The sequence below is a fragment of the Triticum aestivum genome, chromosome 5D (assembly GCF_018294505.1).
Source record: "Triticum aestivum cultivar Chinese Spring chromosome 5D, IWGSC CS RefSeq v2.1, whole genome shotgun sequence".
Classification (NCBI taxonomy): Eukaryota; Viridiplantae; Streptophyta; class Magnoliopsida; order Poales; family Poaceae; genus Triticum; species Triticum aestivum.
The window spans coordinates 448,439,096-448,457,186 of record NC_057808.1 but is presented as its reverse complement, the minus strand read 5'-3'; the positions used below and the strand labels follow the sequence as shown (position 1 = coordinate 448,457,186).

At 48.3% G+C, this 18,091-nt stretch overlaps 1 protein-coding gene across 1 annotated transcript; it reads left to right on the top strand.

Moving 5' to 3' along the window:
• Window positions 1–3,834: 3,834 nt before the first annotated feature.
• LOC123125446 (benzyl alcohol O-benzoyltransferase-like) lies at window positions 3,835–5,722 on the top strand. The gene is made up of 2 exons (XM_044545938.1): window positions 3,835–4,329; window positions 4,658–5,722. Exons 1-2 carry the CDS (start codon window positions 3,889–3,891, stop codon window positions 5,597–5,599), a joined length of 1,383 nt encoding a protein of 460 aa, XP_044401873.1. The 5' UTR covers window positions 3,835–3,888; the 3' UTR covers window positions 5,600–5,722.
• The last annotated feature ends 12,369 nt before the right edge of the window (window positions 5,723–18,091 follow it).

Genomic DNA, 18,091 nt, shown 5'->3' with positions numbered 1-18,091 from the left:
GTCATCTGAAAAAATGTCCTCACGTCAACTGGAGGGTCCGTACTAGTCCCATTATAAAGGAACTGCATTTTTCTTATTTCTCTCTTTTCCAACTTACAAAACATCCTATGTGACATTGCCAAATAACATCATTGTACATTTCCAAATGCATCACAAAAATATTCTTGGTTGTGTGTTGCCATGTAGTCCGAAAGTCATCTTTTATTCACGAGCTCATTTGAGCTCGCGATGAATAGTAAAAAAGAGAGAACAAAAAAATCTGAATTGTTTTTGTGATGAACTTTGGCAAATTTTCAAGTGCTTGTAAAAATTCATCATGAAATGACATTCGTGCAAGTCGTGGCAAAATAAAATAAAATCATCACTTCAATAACACTTTTGGAGCATCATTTTTTTTGCCTCGAGTTCCATGAAGTCATTCTTTGATGTAATTTCGTTAGCACTGAAAACATTTGTCAATTTTTGCCCCAGAAAATATTAAGAATTTTTTGAATGTTTTTAGATTTTCTTTTTCAGATTTTACTATCCATTTGAGCTCATTTGAGCTAGAACTCAAAAACTCTGCCTCTCACGTGGTCGGCATATTGTAGGGGCTCCTACTGTTGTAATCTAGAAAATCCTCAAAATAATGGCCTTTATCACTTTATGCAAACTTATGGACTTACGAAGCTAAAATATGTAGGTGTTCAAAAAGGAAAAGCCTAGCTCAAAATTTCATATGGTCACAATATCTCGGTTGACGTGTGACTTACTAGTTGAAAAAGGGTGCGCTACGCGTTCACTGGGGTTGCGAACCGTCCTCTTTTTAAAAGATCAACCGAGTTGCGAGCCGTCCGATTGTATGATGCGAGCTGTCTGTTCCTCTTCTCTATTGTCCTGTAACACGAACCTTGTTGCAAATGTCATTCCTGCAATAAGACTCTTGTTGTAAAAAAAAACACTCTATTTTTCTGTAACAAAACCCTCATTGCAAACCTCATTTCTGCAACCAAACCATTGTTGCAAAATTTGCAACACCATCTCCGGCCTCTTCTTTGTATTCATGTATTCCTGCAACAAGACCCTTGTTGCAAAACAAAAAATTGCAACACAGAACATGTTGCAGAAAATGTCACCATGTCCCAACGCCATTTGCAACAACGACAATGTTGCAGGAACTATTGCTGTGCATGGTACCGGCATTTGTGACTGACCTCGAGGAGGCGGCAGCCATGGCTATCCATGCCTATGCTCCTCTGGGACGGTAGCGACGTGGAATGGCGAGTGTGGCTCTGGTGGCGGCGTGCCTCGAAGAGGATAGAGGAAAAGAGGAGGAGGGAGACTAGGAGGGGCGCGGGTGGCGCAAGAGACAATTGTTTGGTGTGCGCTTGAGAGGAGGCACATTCATGAGAGTGATCTGGAGGTAGGAGATGATGTTGCGGAAAAATGATGTTGCTGGCACATTCATGGGAGTGATCTGGAGGTAGGAGACGATGTTGGGGAAAAAGATGTGGATGTGCTCTGTTTGTTGGAGATAAGGAAAGAAAAGAGTGGTGGTGCAGGCCCACGTGGGCACGTGGTGCACATGGAGACAGTCGATGGGTGCTGAAAATGTGTCGGTTGAGGGGAATAATTTCCCTTGAAAAAAGACAATATGCATTCTAATATATTTTTTTGAAACCCTGGACCGTAGTCCGTAGAACAATTGTTCTACGGTATATATTTATAATAATAAAATATATACAAAGTCTAAAAAAAACAAAGTCATCCAATGCCAGTTTTAGGGAAATCCATGATAAACTAAATTACAAGTGCTGTTCGGACGAGGACTTCAACTTGTTTGCTTTTCCTTGCTTTGCTCTGATAATGCAAGATGGTGTCTCCAAGCTTGGATGGAAGGATGGAGATTGCCTTGAAGATTTTATCATTTCTCACCAGCCATATGGCCCAACAACTAGCTATAATTATGTCGATGGCAATCTCAGAAGGGAGGGCTGCAGCTATAAGGCAAATTTCATCATACTGAGAAGTACCCCTCTGTCTATTGTTTACAATTTGAGACCAGCATTCATTGGCAAAGGAGCAGTCCCAAAAAAGGTGTAGTAACGTTTCTTCAGTCTTGTCATTACATATGGCATTCTAATATTTATTTATTTATTTTTAAAAGGAGGGCATCCTGCGGAAGCATAATTTTATCGCGTAAAATGACATGCATAAATACAAAAAAATTGGCTTACACTTATGTTCTGCATTTTGTATGACTATCCTATAACCTAATACCAAAATGCACCCACTTAGAATCAAGGAACTCCGCGAAGAGCACAATACTCTACGACAGTGCCTTCAAGATTAAAATAAAATAGCCGTTCACGCATGTGTTGATATTGACTGATCCAACCAACAAAATGTAAAATCTGGAGTTATCACCTTCAAAGCAGAACACTGAGCCAACACTTTTAACAGGAGAATGACACACCATTATATTGTGTTTAGCCATTATCGACTAGAATGTGGGTTTTCACGAGGATCAGAAGTGTCCTTCTCATCGAAACTACAACACCGCCATCCACCATCTTTATCTATTGGGACCACCATCATGTACTTGTATGTTCATGTTGTGCATCTATATGTCCTTGCTAGAATTGACCGCCCTCTCGTCAAGAGAATCACCGGCTACCGCTACCACTCATGCCATCTATTCGGATCCACCATGTCGATGACATATAGGGAGCAAGCTCTAATAGTCCATACTCATAGAACTTTAAACTACTTTTTTGGGGGAAAATACCTTTCAACTACTTGATGGAGATGTTCCCATCCACTAGTTGGAGTGGAGTTTTTTCAAGGAAAAATAGAGGCCTAAATCAACATGCATAGAACGGGCAAAAAAGAAAAGGCTAGCTCAAAATTTCATAAGCCACAATATGTAGTTTCATGTATGATTTAGCCATTGAAAACAGATAATGTGTGTCCTCCCTCCTTCTATATTATCGGATCCGTGCAACCATATTTTTAATGCGTAAGATGACATGCATCAATACAAAACATATCGGCCAACAATTATGTTCTCCATTTTGTACAACTATCCTATAACCTAGTACAAAAATCCACCAACGCAAACGCAGAGAACTCAGCGGGGAGCACAAAACCTTCAAGATAAAAAAAACATCATTCACTCACGTGCTGATATTGACTCGTTCAACCAACAAAATGTAAGACATGGGGTTACCACCCTCGAAGCAGAGCACCCAGCCAACAGTTTCAACATGAGAACGGCAGACACTGTTATCTGATTTAGGCATTCTCAACTAGCTAGAACGTGTGTTTTTGACGAGGAGTCAACCCAGCAATCTAACCCATGGGTGTCTGCGCCCATGGGCACCCAACCTGAATGGGTAGGATATGGGTCGTCAACTTCATCCATGGGTAAGCCCGATGGATAACCCGATTACTCATCCTACACAGGATGGACCGCCCTCTCACCGAGAGAATCACCGGCTACCGCCAGCACTCATGTCATCCAGCCGGATCCACCATGCCGATGACCTGGGGAGCGAGCTCTAAAAGTCCATTCTCGTAGAGCTTTAAAATATGTTTCCTTTTTGCGGAAATACCTTTCAACTACTTGATGCAGATGTCTCCATCTGACTAGTAGTAGAGTTTTCTCAAGAGGCAAAAAAAGAGAGGCGTAGATCAACATGCATAGAACGGGGACCCGATTTTAGCAAAACTGTAAATAAATCTGCTTTGTGATTTACCACAGGATGTTCTGAGTGCATGCTGCTGTTTGGTACGTACGTACGTTAGCTATATATACCTACATAGCAGCAGCCGATCGATCACACAAGTGTTATCGTCACCTAGCTCCTACCTTACCTCCTCCTCATACATACTCACAAGTGCATAGCCATGGCCAGCTCGTCAGCGTTGCAGTTCACGGTGAGGAGGAACCCGGCGGTGCTGGTGCCACCGGCGGCCCCGACACCACGGGAGCTGAAGCGGCTCTCCGACATCGACGACCAGGAGGGGCTCCGCTTCCAGCTTCCCCTCATCCACTTCTTCCGGCGCCACGACGGCCAGGACGACGACCCTGCGCTTGTGATACGGGGCGCCATCGCCGCGGCGCTCGTCCACTACTACCCGTTCGCGGGGCGGCTGAGGGAGCTCGAGGGCCGCAAGCTCGCCGTCGACTGCACCGGCGAGGGCGTGCTGTTCGTCGAGGCTGACTCCGACGTCCGCCTCGACCAGTTTGACGCGGCCCTGGGCCCCCCCTTCCCGTGCCTCGACGAGCTCCTCTTCGACGTCCCCGGCTCCTCCGGCATCCTCGACTCCCCGCTGCTGCTTTTCCAGGTATATATGTACTGTAATATGCATGTTTCCGTCAACCTTCGTTTTTTTCGCTAAATCTCGGGTCACAGCCAGGTGACTGAAAAATCTGTTTGAGACTTTACACAAAGAGTGCACTGGTTTATAAAAGAAAATTTACACTAGTACACCTCGGTTAATAAATATAAGATGTCTTGAATATTTTAATATGAACTACAAATGAGTGAAGGAGTACATTTGATTAAGGAAAAACTAGAACATCCACCATTCGCGTTGGTATTAATTAGAAGGAGACTTCTAAAAACCAGCTAATAAAACGTACTACACTATTGAGCCTTGTGCATGCATGCAGGTGACACGGCTCGCGTGCGGAGGCTTCGTCATGGCTGTGAGGATACAACACACGATGGCAGACGGGGCAGGGATAGTGCAGCTCCTGGGTGCCATTGCGGAGTTGGCTCGTGGTGCGCCGGAGCCGACGGTGTGGCCGGTATGGGCGCGTCAGCTGCTGCGGGCGCCGCCGCTCGACGATGATGTACTACTCCCACCGCGCTTCGCGCACCGCGAGTACGACGAAGTGATGGACATGAACGGCGCCATCGTCCCCTTCGACTTCATGGTGCACCGCTCCTTCTTCATTGGGCGGCGGGAGATCTCCGCCATCCGTTCCCACCTCCCGCCGGCTCTCCGTCGCGGTGCTACCAACTTCGAGGTCCTCACCGGGTGCCTGTGGAGGTGCCGCACGGTGGCTCTAGCCCCCCGCGCCGACGAGGAGATGAGGATGATCTGCATCGTCAACATCCGTGGCAGAAACAACACTATCATCCCCGCCGGCTACTATGGCAACGCCTTCGCTTTCCCGGTCGCCATCTCCACCGCCGGCGACTTGCTCGCCAACCCTGTGAGCTACGCCGTGGAGCTGGTGATGAAGGCGAAGCGGGAGGTGGACGTGGAGTACATCCGCTCCGTGGCGGCGCTCATGGCACGACGCGGGCGGCCGCACTTCGCGGTGGCGCGCGCCTACCTTGTGTCGGACGTGACCAAGGTCGGAATCCGTGACCTCGACTTCGGGTGGGGCAAGCCAGTGTATGCCGGGCCGGCGAAGGGCGGAGTCGGCGCCATCCCAGGCGTCGCCAGCTTCTTCATTGCTGTCAGGAACGACATGGGCGAGGAGGGCATCGCGGTGCCTGTTTGCATGCCTGGCCCCACCATGGACAAGTTCGTCGAGGAGATGGGGAAGCTCACGCACCCCACACTGGCCGACACATTTCAGACGCTCAGATCTGCAATCTGAGCAAAATCACTAGCCGCCATCATGGTTTTGATTAACCATCGAAATGTTGGCTTGTATTTTAAGTGTCGATCCCCCACATACGTCCACATTTTTACGAAAAAGGGTTTCCCCCACTTTATATTACTCCCTTCATTACTAAATATTCGTCTTTCTAGAGATTTCAACAAGCGACTACATACGGAGCAAAATGAATGAATCTACACTCTAAAATATGTCTATATACATCTGTATTTGATAGTTCATTTAAAATCTCTAAAAAGACAAATATTTAAGAACGGAGGAAGTATAAAGCAACAACACCAAGCATCCAACAAGTCAGGATCGATACAAGTACAAGCATGTCTCACATGGTCGTTGGGCGCACAGCAAAACAAGCCCCAAATAAGAGAAAACGGAATCTAATCCGGCTCAGGAGGGGATGGTGGTGGTGGTGGTGAAGCTAACGCCGAGGCCGAAGAGCGGAGACCTGAGATGATGTTGTCGATGACGTCCCGATCACGCCGCTTACTAAGCGGTCTCCATAGCTGTAAGAAGCCACACATTTTGTAGATTGCATCAGTCACACGGCAAGGGATAACGCGCTCGATGACTAATTTATTGCGGATGCACCAGAGGGTCCATGCAAGGGTACCCATAGCCACCCAGGTGGGGGCATGCCTAGAGCTGGGTAGCCTCAGGATCTCCCCAAACAAGTCCGGAAGGTTTTCATGGCACCAAACGCCACCGACAACCTCCTGGAAGCAGCTCCAAAGGAACTGCGCCGCGGGGCACTGGAAGAAAATGTGGTTGCAGTCTTCCAGTACCATGCAAATGGGACAAAGGCCATCCCTAGAGCCATTATGCTTACGCACCTCCGTGCCCGAGGGCAGACGGCCTCGGACCCATTGCCAGAGGAATATGCGGATTTTCAAGTGGAGTTTGATCTCCCATAACGCAGAGAGCTCAATAGGCCAGGGTGAGCACAATCGCCTGGTAAAGGGATCTAGTAGAGAACCTGCCATTGGGCTCAAGGCGCCAGGTCAGCGAGTTAGGCTCTAGGGAGGGGGTGTGTAGGGCAATACACTCGAGCAGCTCCTCCCATTGTGCGTGCTCCATCGCCCCAAAGGTACGACGGAAGGCGATAGCGCCCATGTCAGCCAATGCCACGCCCACCGAAAGTTGTGGGCGGGCGCATATGGAGAATAACACGTAGAACCCCTCCGCAAAAGGTCTAGTTCCGGCCCATCTATCGAGCCAGAACAGGGTGCCAGAGCCAATGCCCACTTTAATGGAGTTCCCAATACATATGACGGGCATCAGTTGGATCACCGATTTCCAAAATTGGGACCCTCCAGATCTAGAGGCGAACGCCAGAGGTTGCCCTCGTAGGTACTTCACGCGGATAATCTCCAGCCACAGTCCACCTTCGCCAGTCTGAATGTGCCAAAGCCACTGGAGATGAGGGCAATATTCATCCGCTTAGATGAAATGACCCCAAGGCCGCCCTGGTCCTTGGGCTTGCAAATCTCAGACCACTTAGCAATGTGGTATTTCTGTTTGTTGTTCTCTCCAGCCCAAAAGAATCTGAAGAGAAGTTTGGTGACCTCATGATGAAGGAATTCATGTAGACTATAGAATCCCATAACATACATCAAGAGGCTAACAAGGGAGAAGTTCATCAGAACTACTCGAGTGGCCTTGGAAAGCCACCTCCCTTGCCAAGGCTCCATCCGAGGTTGGAGCTTGGAAATTATTGGGCGGAAGTCTTTCTCCTGTAGACGGGCATCGCTAGTCGGCATGCCGAGGTAAGTAGTTGGGAAGGATCCCAAGCGACAGTTCAAGCGATTGGCAATTCGTTGGGCCTCCTCCCCGAGTACCCAAGAACCATCACCTCACTCTTGGCGAAGTTAATCGTGAGACCCGACATCTCCTGAAAGTAGAGGAGGAGGAACTTGAGGTGTCGAATATCCTCGTCCGAGCCTTCCACCATCATAATGGTGTCGTCCGCATATTGGAGGTGAGTCAAACCTCCATTGGCCACGAGATGGGGGCAAATCCCCCGGCCCTAATATGGCCAGCCCGCTTGGCCAAGTCTAGGATCGTTGCCAGAGCATCGACCACAAGGTTGAAGAGAAATGGGGAGATAGGGTCTCCTTGCCGTACCCCTGGCCTGTCAAGAAGTACGGGCCGACCTCCCCATATATGTTGACAGCCGTGTGCCCACTCGTGACAAGTTGCATAACCCAAGCAATCAGTGGGGGTTGAAGCCACGCTTCATCATCACCTCCCGAAGGAAGGACCAATGTACAGTGTCGTACGCCTTATGGAAGTCGATTTTAAAGAACACCGCGCGGAGGAGCTTGCTCTTGACTTCATGAATGACCTCGTGGAGAACGAGGATCCCATCCAAAATAAACCGGCCTTTCGTGAAGGCTGTCTGGTTCGGATGGTGGATCCGGGGGGGAGGGGGCGATTAGGGCCGCCCTAGTGGTGTACCCTTTGGCCAGAATCCGAAAAAGCACGTTAAGGACCGTGATTGGTCGGAACTGCCGAATGTCAGCTGCGCCCGGTACCTTTGGGATCAAGGAGATGATCCCGTAATACGTCCATGTTTGGTCACCATTTTATCTGTTCACAATATTATATGTCCATCAATTATTCAATCGGGTGGGCTTTATGGTTATTATGCTTTCTGTTGTGCATGATACAAAAATAATTAAGGTTTTGTTGTTCATAAGTCGACTTAGAAATGGTTATTTATAACTCAATGTGAAGAACAACATGATGCACAAACTGGATTTGTGTAAGCACAAAGATGCATGGCTGAAGCTTAGCGCAAACATAGGACTATTTTGTGTGTGCACGAGCTATATGTTAGCTAGCATTCTCCAACCATATTTAGTTGCCGTTGTTTGTTGGATCATTTCTGTTGAGAATATGCAATGCATAAATATTGAGAAGTTGCTGGAAGCTTTTATATGATTTTGGAGCTTTATCTAAGAATGAGCTAGATTTGAGGAGAAGGCTCTAAAGGATTCAAGGATGACCATATATGGCAGAATACTTAGAGAGAATTATTTTTTTAGGAACACCCAGAAACCACTTAAATTACAGAGGGAACGTTATTACAATCCTCTGCCAGGATGCTACTAAGGGTATCTGGACATTTTCCAAAGAGGCTGAAATTTCCTTGTCTTCTCGCCATAGCAGCTAGCTCGTGTGCTAGTTTGTTGCTGGATCTTTTCGTTGCACTGAACGTTACCCCACTGAACTTCTTCTCCAATTCCCAAACATCTGTGATTAAGGCAAATTGTGTGGATTGGTTACTTGCTCTATGATTAAGAAGGCTGATAATTGTTGCACAGTCTGACTCCATGCACACACGCCCATAAAAGTACTTGTTTAGTACTGTCAATCCGTGCAATACCGCAGCCAGTTCAGCTTCTTCTGGGCCATTGCATGTTCCCAGTCGCTGCCCGCAGCTGAGCGCAACCATGCCCAGGTGGTCTCTGACGACGATTCCCGCCGCAGCTTCCCCTGAATTCGGCAAGAACGTCGCATCTGAATTCATTTTCCATGTACCCATCGCTGGCGGCGCCCACTTGCTCCCATCATTTATATTGGGGCATGCTGCTCGCCCCACAGAATTGCTTGTATGATTCCCTTCGATGGTACAATGCACCTTTTTACTGGCGGGATACAACCCAGTGTGCATCTTCCCTTTTCGAATTTCCTCCCGCCGCTGGTCTTCGTCCACTTTGCCCTGTCGGCCGACTAGGGGGTGGGCATTCTCGCTGGCGTTGTCTTCCGGTTCTTCTTTGCTGATTTCTTCCAAATATCTCGTCAGAAATTGGACTGACTGGCCAATTGTAGCCCTGCCGTCAACATGGACACAGTTATCTCGCAGCCACCAAGCTCTCCACAGTAGAAGGAGGATCCTTTTCCTCTCCTCCATGTCTCCCTTCCCCAGCAGGTTTTGTAGCCAATCCTTGCCTGAAAAGCGAAAACAGTTTTCTGCAAGTAGGTTCCAGTGCTCCCTCATCTCTTCTCTTAGTGCTCTTGCTTTTGTGCAATTTATTGTCGCATGGAACTCATCCTCCTTCTCTCTGCCACAAATGCTGCATATATTATCCACCTCCAGTGTCCTCTTCCATTTATTTTCCTTCGTAGGGAGTGTTTCTGTCGCAACTCGCCACGCAAAGATCCTAACCTTTCCAGGGACCTTTGTTTTCCATATTAGGTCCCATATACTTCTGTTATCCGCATCATTAGCTGAGCTGGACGCGTTTAGGTCGCCGTGGTATTTAAGGTTTGCACCAATCTTATACGCACTACGCACAGAGAAGACGCCTGACCTTTCCCCATGCCATGCTATACAGTCCTTCACATTACTTGTCGGGATCCTTATTTTGCAGATTTCTTCTGCGTCATACTCATGGAACATTTGGTGCACAAGGTCCACATCCCATTCTTTCCTCCCTGGCATCATCAACTGATTCACCCATCTCAATCTTGATCTCCTTTTAAATTCTGTTATCTTTAAACCACTCTTTCTCGATACCCATTGGTCTCTTTGGATTTTTATTTTTTTCTCCATTGCCTACTCTCCAAATAAGACCCTTTTTCAGTAGCTCCAGACCATGCTCAATGCCCCTCCACGTTTGAGACGCGTCCGATGCAAATACCGTATCCATGAGTTCACCTCTCGGGTAGTATTTGGATTTTAGAACTCTTGCACAAAGGCTATCGGGGTTTTGTAGTAGGCGCCAACCTTGTCTTGCTAGTAAGGCTTGATTGAAAATTTGCATGTCCCGGAAGCCAATTCCCCCTGCTCTCTTTGGTTTGACCATTTGGTCCCATGCCATCCAGTGCACCTTTCTCTTCTCTCCATCCTCGCCCCACCAAAACTCTCTGATCAGTCGTTCGTACTTGTCGCAGAAGCCCGCAGAAAATTTGAACATCCCCATAGCGAAAGTGGGTAAGGATTGTGCAATTGCCTTGACGTTTACCTCCTTGGCTGCAAAGGACATATGCTTCCCTGCCCAGTCATTGCATCTCTTACGGAATCTATCCATGATAGGCTGAAAATGATCGTCCTTCATTCTTCCATCCGGGGTTGGGAGTCCCAGATATTTACTCTCGAAGGTGGACGTCTCACACGCAAGAATGTTTTTGATTTCTTCCTGTACGTCCATCGGACAGTGTTCACTGAATAAAATCGAGCATTTGCTACTGCTCAATAGCTGCCCTGTACACTTCTGGAACAGAGTAAGGGCTCTTTTCACTACTCTGGCTTGGTCACTAGATACTTTAAAGAAAACCAGACTATCATCCGCGAACAACAGGTTTGAGATACCCGGGCTATTGTGAGCCACTTTTACGGGCGAAATGTTCCTTCCACGAACCTCTCTATTAAAGATAGAGGCAAGGCCATCAGCAACAAAAAGAAACAAATACGGGCTCAGTGGGTCACCTTGTCGGAGTCCCCTTGATGGGCAAAATGCTTCCAGCACTTCCCCGTTCAACTTCACTGAAAACCGGACAGATTTCACACATTTCATAATCCAGCTTATCCACAAGGCACTGAATCCCATTTTCTCCATAGCACCTTCAAGGAAGTCCCAGTCCACTCTATCATACGCCTTGGCAAGGTCTAACTTATATGCACAATATGTATTGTGGGGGTTTTTGCTATGCTGAATCTTATGAAAACATTCAAATGCAATGATCGCATTATCCGTAATCAACCTTCCTGGAACAAACGCGCTCTGCGTTTCTGAGACTAACTCGTTCAGAAAAGGCCTCATTCGATTAACCAAGCACTTCGGGATAACTTTATAAATTACATTACATAGACTGGTCGGCCGGAAATCTCTTAAGTTCTGTGGATCCTTTCCTTTAGGGATGAGCACAATGGCTGTGTCGTTGATTCCCTCTGGCATAATGCCATCCGCAAAAAACCTCTGCACTGCGGCTATCACATCTTTCTTTAGAGTGTCCCAGTTTCGTTGGAAGAACCGTGCGGGGAAGCCGTCGGGACCAGGCGCTTTGAGTGGGCCAATCTGAAAAAGGGCATCACTAATTTCTTTTTCCGTGAACTCCTTCGTTAGGTTCCTGTTCATATCCTCGCCTACTGTGCGTGGCAACATATCAATCAGTTCAAAAGGCGCAACCCCCTCTTCCTTCGTGTACAAGTCCTTGAAGAAATCTGTAGCCAGTCTGTTTAGAGCCTCTTTTTCCTCTACCCATACACCATCATTATTTTTCAGTTTTTTTATAGCATTCTTCTTCTTTCTCCAAGTTGCTTTCCTATGAAAAAACTTTGTATTTTGATCCTCTTCTTTGATCCATGTCACCCGAGAGCGTTGCCTCCACATAATTTCCTCCCTCAGTAGTAGTTCATCCAGTTCAGCCCCTGTTTGCTTGATCAACTCCTCATTCTCTCCTTGCCTCGATTTCTCGGTGAGCTCCTTTAGCTTCTGTCGTTTCTTTTTAATGTTCCATGTGACAGACCCAAAGTCCTTTCTAGACCAGGTCATCAACGACTTCTGAACCTCTCTCAGTTTTTGTGCCACCCCTGCAAGTGTGCTTGCAGTGCTTTCCTTACTCCACGCCTTCTTTACAGTTGTCTCCAACGTGTTTACTCTTTCCCACATCATCTCGTATCTGAAATTTTTCTTTCTGTTCGACATATGGACCTTGTCCAGAGTGAGAAGCAAGGGGAAGTGGTCTGATCTCGAGGTCACAATATGTTGTATCTGACCATGCGGGAACATATCCATCCATTGTACCCCTGTCTAGTCGAGCCTTCACATTTGCCTTCCCCTTTTGTTTGTTATCAAAGGTCCATGCCGGCCCTCTGTATCCCAGATCATATAGGTCACACCACCCCAACACTTCCCTGAGGTTGCTCATGTGCCGTTCAGATCGCTTCGTGGCAGAGAAGTGTTCTCCTTGCCACATAGTTGCATTGAAGTCACCAATCATCATCCAAGGTTCTGCTGATCGAGGCTTTATTCTCCGGATTAGGTTCCACATATGATGTCTCTCCTGGGCACGCGGCTCACCATACACAAAAGTACCTCTCCAGAGTGGGCTGTTGGGGGATTCCCGGATATGAACATCAATGTAACGCGAACCATAAGAGAGCAGATTTATTTCAACGCTATCGTCCCAAAAGAGGGCGATGCCGGCACCCTTGCCAACCCCATCATGGGTGATACAATTCTTGATTCCTATTCTATCTCTTATTCTTTTAACGCTCTCTTCACACTGTCGTGTCTCTGAAATGAACACAACAGAGGGGCGATGGGTATGCACTAGGCACACAAATTCCCGAACCGTACCAGGGTGGCCCAAGCCCCGACAGTTCCAGCTTAAGATCGTCATTCCTCCTCACGAGCGCTCTCTGTCGCGCCCGCCAGTTCCCCGGTAGCCCCTTCACTGGTTGCTTCCTTTCCACCTAACACCCCTGCCTCTCCCTCATCCTTTCCCTCTACAACACCTCTCTGTTTTTTACACATGTGCCCTATTACAACAGACTCTCTAGGATTGACCAAAACTGGTGCAGCCATGTCGCCTGTAGCTCTCTTGCCAAGCATCGAGTCCATATCCCCCGATCCTTTCCTTCCCTTGAACTGACTAATGTACCTCTTTGCTTTGACCTTTAAACCTGTATCCTGTGTCTTCTCAGTATCGCTGATCTGGACAGTCTGCTCACTGTCTTGGACAGACAAGCCATCCACCTTGCCCGCTTCATATGAGGCATGCACCTTCCCTGTTTTTGCCCCCGTGTCTCCTGGAATGATAGCAGCAGCGGCGGCAGGTGAGGCCTTGACCGTGTCCAGTCCAAAACCTGGCGGATAGGGAGGGGTCGCTGCACCCGCAATGGTGTGAGCGAGCGGGGTTTTGTCGATGTCGCCCCCCGCCCCGGAAGCCGGAGTTGTAGATGGTGCAGTGTTCGCGCCAGCCCAGGCCATGATTGGAGTAGAGGCCGTGGTCAGCGCGGGTTGTGCCGGGGCCGTCGCGTTGTTCTCGCTGATGCTTGTTTTCCTTGCACCGTCCTGTCCATGGCCTTCACTCACTCTGAGCGCGCTCACCGCGGCGATCGCCGCTTGTACAGCCGGGTCAAGCAGTACATCATCAGAAATATCCCTGTACCTTACCATCTCTTGTGAGCGAGCGTGCACCACCCTCTTGTCCCTGCCAAGTTTCTCCCAGGCCAACTTGGCCGGTGCTGTCCATGCCTCCCCATCCAACTCGGACCCAAAGTGTAGGAACCGCCTGGCACTGCACACATCCAGTACCACGAATTCCCCCCTTGTTCTTGCTTGATTTGTAGGGCGATGCTCTCATCACACCTGTGAACCGCACTGTTTGATCATCTATCGGCAGCCTGCAGTCCCTCTCCCCATGTCCTATATGCCCACAGTACATACAAAATCGGGGGGCTCTCTCATACTTGACCTCTAGGTCCCACTATTCCTCCACCCCTAACTCTTTAGGACTGATCTCACACAGGAGAGGAATGTTTACATCATGTTCTACCCGTACACGGAGAAATTCAGTGATAATGTTCCCAAAATTATCAGCATCTACCCTCAAAACTTTCCCCAAAAGGCCACCCAGCGCCCATCCGATCTCCTCCGAGAGCATGAGAGGTGGTACATCATAGATGCGTGCCCAGATTGGCATGACGTTCACCGGCACATCCGACGCCTTGCCTTGTCCATCAAAGGGAACAATGAGGAATGCATCCTTACGGTGTGTCCAAGGGTCGTTCTCCAGGACGTGCCGACGATCACCCTCACGCTCGAATTCGAGCATAAGCGATTGTTGCGGAGAGGCATATAGCTGAGCCGTCCGCGTAGCCCCCACTTGCTCTTTAGTTCACCAAACAGGCCCGCCGTGCTGAAGGGGAGCACGGAAAAGAAGTACCCCACAGCGAGCCAGCGGGTACTCATGGCGGCCCTTGCCCTTGTCAGATCGAGTTCGATCGTTGGCGCGCCACGCCGTGCCACCGGCGCCACTGCCGGACCAGGGGGAGGAGCCGGCAGAGCACTGCCCCCTGCCCGCCATGCGAGGAGGAGCCTCGCTCCATTCTCCTGCCCCCGCGCTCGCCGCCGTTCGAAGGGACGACCTCAAGCCTGCTCTCGGTGGCCCGTTGCTTCATCTTGCGATCGTTGGTGTTCTCCATCCCGTGCTCAAGAGTAGGTGTATGGTGTTCTTGCGGTTGTGATGCGGAGTCTCCCAGTATTGTGCAGGTCTTTATATACACGCAGCCATGATTCACACAAGGAATAAGATCCCTTTTGATTAATTCCGTCCTTACACACATGTATGGAGGATCCGCTGTTTGGGTGAATCTGATGTGTTTCTGAAACAACAGGCGTATGGTCCCTCCCAAATCATCCACCTGGCTCCCTCTAATTCTTTCCTCGGGCTCAAGATCCTCTTCCATCTGTTCACTCCCCCTCCTGATCCGTCAGAATCACCATCTGTCCATCTGCGCATTCCTGGGTCGGGGTAGGAAGCGAAGCCTCACAAATCCTTTCTTTCTCTGAAACAACATCTGGACCACTCTCAATCTTCTCCTTTATTCCCAATCCTTTCCCTGCAACCGGGGATTTGCTGATCAGATCTTGATCCCTCTGACTCCAATCCAATCCGCCCTTGGCTGCCTCTAAACTTGATCTGTTTCCTTCCATGGACCTGCGGAATCGCTCCATCCCTTCGCGTACACGCCCCAATATCTCCTTCGATCCTGGCTCACAAAATCTCTCCGATCCCCCCGAGGATGCCACTCCTTCCCTCGTCCGATTAACCAGCGAGCGGACCGCTACTCCCATCCTCTTCCGGATCTCCTGGAGCCCCAGTGGGTCCTCCTCGATGAGATCGCGGTGCCATGCGGAAATAGGCACTCTCTCTCTCTCTCTCTTGGTTGGAAGGGCGGTGGAAGGCCCCGGCGGTGGCGAAGGCGCACCGGCGGCCAGTCGCCCGGGGATCGCCTCCCGAGAGGGGGAAGCGTGATTTTCGGGAGTCATTCTATAATTATAGGATGTCTTAGATCAAGATATTTAGGTGTACGGAAAATATTTAGAGACTACTTCCATTAATGTTGTAGAAGAATAAATCTTGTAGCATGGCATATCTTAGTATTTGCTAGTGTAAGCCCTGCCCGTATCCTTGTAGACGCTCTTCAACACTGGAGGTTTGCTTAGCCGGCGTGGCATTTTGGTCCGACGATACTCCTAGCCTGGTAGCTAGGTGGCTTGCTTGTAGCCAGGATTTTTGTGCCAGCGGTCACACTCACCGTTCTTTGGAAGCCTCTGGGACTCTCATAACGCCCTAGCATTCCGCGACGATCGTCGTGTATCTAAAATTACTATTAAGAACACTGGGCATGATTTTCTCTCTGGATTTTTAGACTGAAAGATTTGGCTCAAAGGCACGCTGATAGATCATGGCAACTCTTCCTACACTGGTTTGTGTGATAATATATTCAGGTGGACCCCCTAGTTTTAAAGCTTGGACGCATTGTATAGGAATGCACCTCTAGCTTTTTAAAGTACACTAGGTAAATGTCTGTATGTTACAATGGTGGGCTGCTGGCACAAATATTCTAGTAGGTTAGTTGCGACTGCGCGTCCATTATTTTACATACTAGTGAGTTAAAAAAATTAGTGGGTTTTTACAATCACTAGTATATTTTACCGGACATTTTCTCGTTAATGTGATTGCATATAAAAAAATCTAATTTTAATGGACAATTACTTATGATCTTATGAAAGTAAACATAATGTTATTCGGTAAATGAATAAGATGTGAAGTAGTTGAGACTGTTTAAAAAAACAGTGAAAAGGCAAAATGAGAGGGGTGAAAACAGAGCGGATAGAATGAAGGAGGGAGAACACACGACATTGTATAGAGACTCTGTCAATTAATTCAGATGGGAGAGAGTATTTAGTTTGCATGACTGAGAAAGAGTAGAAAAATCGTGACTATTTCCTAGCCTGTCACCATTACCTTTGCACTGACTTCGCCAGCTGATTGTCTAAATCATTGATTGCATGCACTGGGTTTACCCCGCTGTCGGCTCTTTTCAATCTTGGGGGAGATAACGGCCGGCATCTATGCCCATTGCTACCACGACGTCTTAGGTAACGTGCATGACACACTAACTTTCCAAAATTGTTTTATGGTCGAAATCAGCTATGCGCATGAAATATCCTGTGAATTGACCCCTGCTAGCTAGCGCTGTTGATGCTTGCCCCAGGTGAGTCAGTTTTGGAGGCTAGCAGCAGGCATCAGTCCTAATCACAGAGATCAACTTCTCTTTCTTTGTTAGAAAAGAGCTACTCTCACGAGTCGCTCTTGGGGAGGTTCAGAGGAGCTATCGATCCAAACATGCCCAGAGGAATCAGTCATATTAGCCGGACCACGTGCTTTTGTGGTTGCAGATCACCATCGAATCAACATGCATGATTTTTGGACACTCATGCATGCATGCATTATTGGCTGGCCAACATGCCCAGTGGGATTTGTTGGCTCAAGTTAATTTGCTTTGTTTCCCTCACCAGAAGTTTGATCCGTTGTAGTACTGTAAGTTTATTTTTCATCTGCCTGTGGAAGAGCGACATCAATTACGAACAAAGATGACAAAAGTAATCTATAAGAAATTGGAACCATCTTAAACAAATTTTATTAAGAAACACCTGTAATATTATAGTATTCATATTCGGCAAGACGGCAACCATTGCACGTACAATGCTTTGGATCCGAAGTACAAAAAACTACAAAGTAACTCTGATAACTAATGATCATATATAACTAAGTAGTTGATCCCCACACACAATGCTCACCACGGCTTGACAAGAGGACAACCACTGCACATACAATGCTTTGGATTCAAAGTCCAAGAAACTACAAAGTAAGGCCCTGTTCGGATCTTCTCCACGGGCAGCTTCCTGGCCAAAGGGTACGCCAATAGGGTGACCCGGCTGGCCGATCACATTACCCACCCCAACCAGACCGCCTTCATCCAAGGGCGGTATATTCTGGATGGGGTGCTGGTCCTCCACGAAGTCCTTCATGAGGTCCGGTCTAAGCACCTCAGGGCGGTCTTCCTTAATATTGATTTCCATAAGGCTTATGACACTGTTAGTTGGCCCTTTCTTCGGGAAGTTTTTCTCGGAAGGGCTTCGACGAGCGCTGGATCACCCGCGTAATGCAGATGGTGTCCTGCGGCCGCACTGCCGTGAACATCAATGGGGAGATCGGCCCTTACTTCCCCACCCTATGTGGGGTCCGTCAAGGCGATCCCTTCTCCCCATTCATGTTCAACATGGTGGTGGACGCGCTTGCCGCCATCCTGGACAAGGCTAAGGCCGCAGGCCATATTCGTGGGATCACTCCCCACCTAGCTGGCGGCTCCGGGATCTCCCTTCTCCAGTACGCCGACGACACCATCATCATGGTCGAAGGCTCGGAGATGGACATCTCGAATCTTAAGTT

Coding starts and splice junctions, on each gene's coding strand:
- LOC123125446 (XM_044545938.1), top strand. CDS start 3,889: ATGGCCAGCTCGTCAGCGTTGCAGTTCACGGTGAGGAGGAACCCGGCG. Junction 4,330..4,657: donor CCCCGCTGCTGCTTTTCCAG/GTATATATGTAC, acceptor GCATGCATGCAG/GTGACACGGCTCGCGTGCGG.